Source organism: Rhinolophus sinicus, linkage group LG06 (genome assembly GCF_036562045.2).
Source record: "Rhinolophus sinicus isolate RSC01 linkage group LG06, ASM3656204v1, whole genome shotgun sequence".
Lineage (NCBI taxonomy): Eukaryota > Metazoa > Chordata > Mammalia > Chiroptera > Rhinolophidae > Rhinolophus > Rhinolophus sinicus.
In genome coordinates, this window is record NC_133756.1 from 122,862,218 (window position 1) to 122,867,548 (window position 5,331).

Sequence of the window (5,331 nt, forward strand, 5' to 3'; positions counted from 1 at the left end):
CCAACAGGAAGCTCTCAAAAAGATTTTAGAGAGCTTAATCTTCTGCCCTACTTCCCTCTATGGAGGTTGGGAGGTGGGACTGAAATTTCTCACCCTCTAATCACTTTTTCTTTCTAGTGACCAGCCCCATACTGAGGCTATCTAGAGGCCCCACCTTAAGTCAACTCCTTAGTATAAATTCAGGTATGATTTTAACAGGCTTGCAAAAGACATTCCTATCACTCAGGAAATTCAAAGGGTTTTAGGAGCTCTGTGCCAGGAACTGGAGACAAAGACCAAATATATTTCTTATTATACCATAATTAGTCTATCCGAGACCAGGCACACAGAAATGAGGAAAGGAGTTACTTGGAAGAAATTCTCAAAGGAAAGAACCCACAGGACTTGGTAGCGCTGTGGATCCTGGAGAAGCACTCCAGGAGTTAAACAGCTTACGTTTTCATTTTTTCATTGCTGTTCTGCGACTTAACAACCCCATGCTTCCAGGAATTTGAGCTCAGGTTTGCAGAAAGGAGGCACCTAGGAGCATGGTGGTCACAGCGACCTCGCTCGACCGAGACTGCAAGCGGCTCCGCGCCTACACTCGGCCCGCAAGGTACGTCAGGGTCAGGACCCGATCGGGGGCGGGATTGGAGGCGGGATCCGGGGCGGGGTCCAGGTGGAGCCCTGCTCACTCCGCCTCCGCGGTGTTGTCCAGGCTCCCCGCCTCAGCATCAAACAGCTGCTGGGGACAGAGGAAGAGGAAGGGGTGGAGCTGTTTTGCGGCTGTCAGCTGAGCTGTCAGCCGACAACAACCAGGCTAATCGGGTGTCCCTAGCGCCCTCCTGCGCCTTCTAGACCCGCGGGGCCGGGACAGGCGGACCAGCCTGGTCTAGGAAGCCGGACAATGTCCCGCCACGGAGTAACTGCAGGCCGGAGCTACCCCAGGTCAGGCCCGGAGCAGGGATCAAACAGGTCCTGGGGGGGCCCCAGCCTGGGGCTCCTGTGGATGGCGCTGGCGCTGGCCCTGCCAGACTCCCTGGTTCTCTGGACCCCCGCTGGGGCCCACCCTCTTCCTGCCCAACAACATCCCGCCATTTTCAGTCGCACAGTGCCCCAGCTCCAGAATATCTTTGGGTTTTGGAACCTCTCTTGCCCAGCCTGCAAAGGCCTGTTCACCGCCATTGACTTTGGACTGCAGGTGAGTACTAAAGGGGCTGAGGTGAAGCTACCAATGGGGAGCTACTGGGTGGGGGCTGGGGTCCCAAAGAGCATGCCTGATGGAGAGGCTGGCATCCACAAGCCTTTAGTGAATTTGATCTCCTTTAGGCACACCCGTGGCTACATGCCACCGCTGTCTCCAATGTGACCTTGTGAAGTAAGGAAAGACTGAAAATTTTATGCTAAGCACCGTGCTAGTCATTTTATATAGGCTAAATTAATCCAGTGAGCTGGTTACATTACAGCTGTTACCTCCATTTTACAAAGAAATAGTCCCAGAAAGGTGAAGTCCAAGGGCAGACAGCTAGCAAGGGGGAGGCTGGGACTCTCACCTGCCTGACTGAATCCCCTCTGCTTACACTTGGCATGTCCAGCCCTGAGAACCTGGTACTTAGCTACTTAAAAGGGACTTGAATTAAGAACTACCCAGGGGTGTGGGACTAGATGGGGCTGCCTTGACCCTGATAGGGTTATGATGAGTGCTAGTTGGTAGATGAGCTTTGTGGAGCCCCCCAGGCAGATGAGGTCCTGCCCCTGTGTGTCCCCAACCCTGGACAGTCTGTCATTATGCCCAACCCAAATTTCAGGGCACATTGCAGACAGTACCTGAGAAAGCCAGCTGGGCAAGCAAGGACTGAAATGCCACTAGCCACGGAACTGAAGAGAAAGTACTGGCCTGGTGCTACCTGACTCAGAGGACAGTATCTGTGGGAGGCAGGGAGTGCACTGAGGTCTCTTCACCTTGGTGGTGCTAAGTCCAGCCCAGCCTCTGTTTGGATATGGAGGCCCAAAGGGTGGTAGCCAGCGGATGGCCTGGTCCCTGTGCTCTGTCTCTGACCTCTCACCACTGGGTCTTCCCACCACAGAAGGAGCCCAATGTGGCCCGGGTGGGCTCTCTGGCCATCAAGCTGTGCAAGCTGCTGAAGATAGCCCCGCCCAGTGTGTGCCAGTCAGCTGTCCAGCTCTTTGAGGATGACATGGTCGAGGTGTGGAGACGCTCAGTACTGAGCCCATCTGAGGCCTGTGGACTGCTCCTGGGCTCCACCTGTGGCCACTGGGACATTTTCTCATCTTGGAACATCTCTTTGCCTGCTGTGCCGAAGCCGTCCCCCCAGCCACCCAAACCCCCAGCCCCAGGTGCCCCTGTCAGCCGCATCCTCTTCCTCACTGACCTGCACTGGGATAGGGACTACCTGGAGGGCACAGACCCTGACTGTGAGGACCCACTGTGTTGCCGCCGGGGTTCTGGCCTGCCACCCCCCTCCCGCCCAGGTGCTGGATACTGGGGCGAGTACAGCAAGTGTGACCTGCCCCTGCGGACTCTGGAGAGCCTGTTGAGTGGGCTGGGCCCTGCTGGACCTTTTGATATGGTGTACTGGACGGGAGACATCCCCGCCCACAATGTGTGGCACCAGTCTCGTCAGGACCAGCTGCAAGCCCTGAACACCGTCACAGCCCTTGTGAAGAAGTACTTGGGTCCAGTGCCTGTGTACCCTGCCGTGGGCAATCACGAGAGCACACCTGTCAACGGCTTCCCTCCCCCCTTTATAGAGGGCAACCACTCTTCCCGTTGGCTCTATGAGGCGATGGCCCAGGCATGGGAGCCCTGGCTGCCTGCTGAAGCCCTTCACACCCTCAGGTATTTGAGCTCCACGGAAACCTAGGAAGGGAAAAGAAAAGTGGATGAAAGTGAAGGGAGCAGGGAACCTGGGCATTATCTGTGACTGCTATAGCAGGAGTCCTCAGCTCTCCTCATGACCCTCCCTAATCTGATTCCACCTTCCCTTTCCACACTTACTTCCAGCCACCCTCCTTCACAGGGCTGGCAGCGTACCCTCTCCATCCTAGTCTGTATCTTTGCTCGTGTTGGCCTTCTTTAGAATGGCTTCCCCTCCTGTTTAACATCCCACCTTTTCCCAACTTACCCAGGCCCACATCATCTTCCCCAAGTGCATTTGCTTCCCATTCTAGCTCACTTTTCTCTTTGCCCTGAACTTCTAGAGCTCTTAGCCCTCTGAACTGCTCTCCTCAGTCACTTGGGCCCTATCATCAGTGCTGCTTGGTCTTCAGCTAGAATGTGAGCTCCTTGAGGGTAGGAATGATGTGCTGTATGCTTCTGTCCTCCACCCAAATGCCTAGCACAGGACTGGGCATGCAGGACCAGGATTTTGAGCGAGAGTTGACCCCTTATGTTCGCTTTGTTTCAGAATTGGGGGGTTCTATGCCCTTTCCCCATGCCCCGGCCTCCGTCTCATCTCTCTCAATATGAATTTTTGTTCCCGTGAGAACTTCTGGCTCTTGATCAACTCCACAGATCCTGCTGGACAGCTCCAGTGGCTGGTGGGGGAGCTTCAGGCTGCTGAGGATCGAGGAGACAAGGTGAGGCAGAGTGGTGGAACATGGTGGTGTAGGTGCTAGGGGTGGGGGAGCAGCTGGCTCTTCCCAGCAGACTCCTATCTGGAGCTGGAGCACCTGATTTTTTGGTGCTCCCAACAGAGTTCTCTGGGGATTCAGCTCACTATCCCCCTTAGAGGTCCTTTCGTTCACTCCCCCTCTTTCTGGTCAGGAATGCCAGCCAGAAAACGAAAGATGAGTACCAACTATGCTGGCCAGGGCTGCCTGGACTGCTCCTTGCCCTGATAACCATCGTTACCTCTCCCCGCAGGTGCATATAATTGGCCACATCCCCCCAGGACACTGCCTGAAGAGCTGGAGCTGGAATTATTACCGAATTGTAGCCAGGTAGGAGGGAGGTGGGAGTGTGGGCTTAAAGAGTCTGAAGGTTGAAATTCCCCTGAGCCTCTGACTATCCCTGCTGCCCCATCAGGGTGAAGAGGCTACTTACTTGAATATGGTGGAGAAAAAAGCATCCTATTTCCCCCCCTCCCTAGACTCTTCAGAACATGATTTGTGTCTTCCGGCCAGGTATGAGAACACCGTGGCCGGTCAGTTCTTTGGCCATACCCATGTGGATGAATTTGAAGTCTTTTATGACGAGGAGACCCTGAGCCGTCCGGTATCTGTAGCCTTCCTGGCGCCCAGTGCCACCACCTACATCAGCCTTAATCCTGGTGAGGCGATGGCAGTTATTGGAATAGGGGAAGTTGGTGGAAAGAAGGGGGTGGGGTCGGAGCCCAGGCCAGCAAGGTGCGAGATGTGAGGCCCCTCCCTGGAGTTGCCTTCGCTCCTTCCCTCTCTAGCCAAGCCCTTCCTCCTTTCAGGTTATCGGGTCTACCAAATAGATGGCAACTACTCCGGGAGCTCTCATGTGGTCCTGGACCACGAGACCTACATTCTGAACCTGACGCAGGCGAATGAGCCGGGAGCCACTCCGCACTGGTATCTCCTCTATAGGGCTCGAGAAACCTACGGGCTGCCCAACGCGCTGCCTGCCGCCTGGCACGACCTGGTATACCGCATGCGTGGCGACACGCAGCTATTCCAGACCTTCTGGTTTCTCTACCACAAGGGCCACCCGCCCTCCGAGCCCTGTGGCACGCCCTGCCGCCTCGCTACTCTGTGTGCACAGCTCTCCGCCCGCTCCGACAGCCCTGCTCTGTGTCGCCACCTGGTGCCGGACCCAAGCCTCTCTGATGTCCAGAGCCTGCGGCCGCGGCCACCATTCTGCTAGCACCCGGAGTTGGGAAAGAGCATCTTAGGAAAGGAGCAAACACTCCAGAAGGCCACTGTGGTGAGAAGAACGTGGGTGGAAGAGCTTATCCTGGGCCCCAAGTGCACAGGAGAAACAGCACCTTCTTCTTTTCCTGGTGCTGGTTTGGCAAGACATGGAGGGGAGTTGGCAGCTCTGTCTGAACCCAGCATCTAGCCTACTCCAGGGCTGCTGTCTTTTCACGGACATGGAGTAGAGGTCTCAGTTGGCATTGCCCTGGTCAGACCAGACAGGAGCTGTCGCCCCAGGCCCGTGCTGGCCAACCAGGAACACTATTGCTGCTGCTGCCTGACTGCCAGGCTGTTAAAATAAAGATGAAAGACTTGAACTCCAGCCCTCTCTGTGGCTATTCCAATTTCTTCTTTCAAGGCAGGCAGGGCAAGGGCCTTGGGAACAAGAGTCTAACAGGGATCAGGGTAATGGGGGTGATGGTGTGGTGCAGGCACAGGAAGGCACACAGC

General features: G+C 55.7%; 1 protein-coding gene across 2 annotated transcripts; it reads left to right on the forward strand.

The window, feature by feature from the left end:
* Positions 1-492: 492 nt before the first annotated feature.
* On the forward strand, positions 493-5,203 carry SMPD1 (sphingomyelin phosphodiesterase 1). 2 transcript variants are annotated; one of them, XM_074335889.1, is made up of 7 exons: positions 493-595; positions 698-1,180; positions 2,067-2,839; positions 3,408-3,579; positions 3,866-3,942; positions 4,126-4,271; positions 4,422-5,203. In XM_074335889.1, the coding sequence occupies exons 2-7, from the start codon at positions 887-889 to the stop codon at positions 4,829-4,831; spliced, it is 1,872 nt and encodes a 623-aa protein (XP_074191990.1). In that variant the 5' UTR covers positions 493-595; positions 698-886; the 3' UTR covers positions 4,832-5,203. The 2 variants fall into 2 exon arrangements, with proteins under 2 accessions (XP_074191990.1, XP_019611430.2); XM_019755871.2 differs by lacking the exon at positions 493-595 and having other exon boundaries at positions 681-1,180.
* The last annotated feature ends 128 nt before the right edge of the window (positions 5,204-5,331 follow it).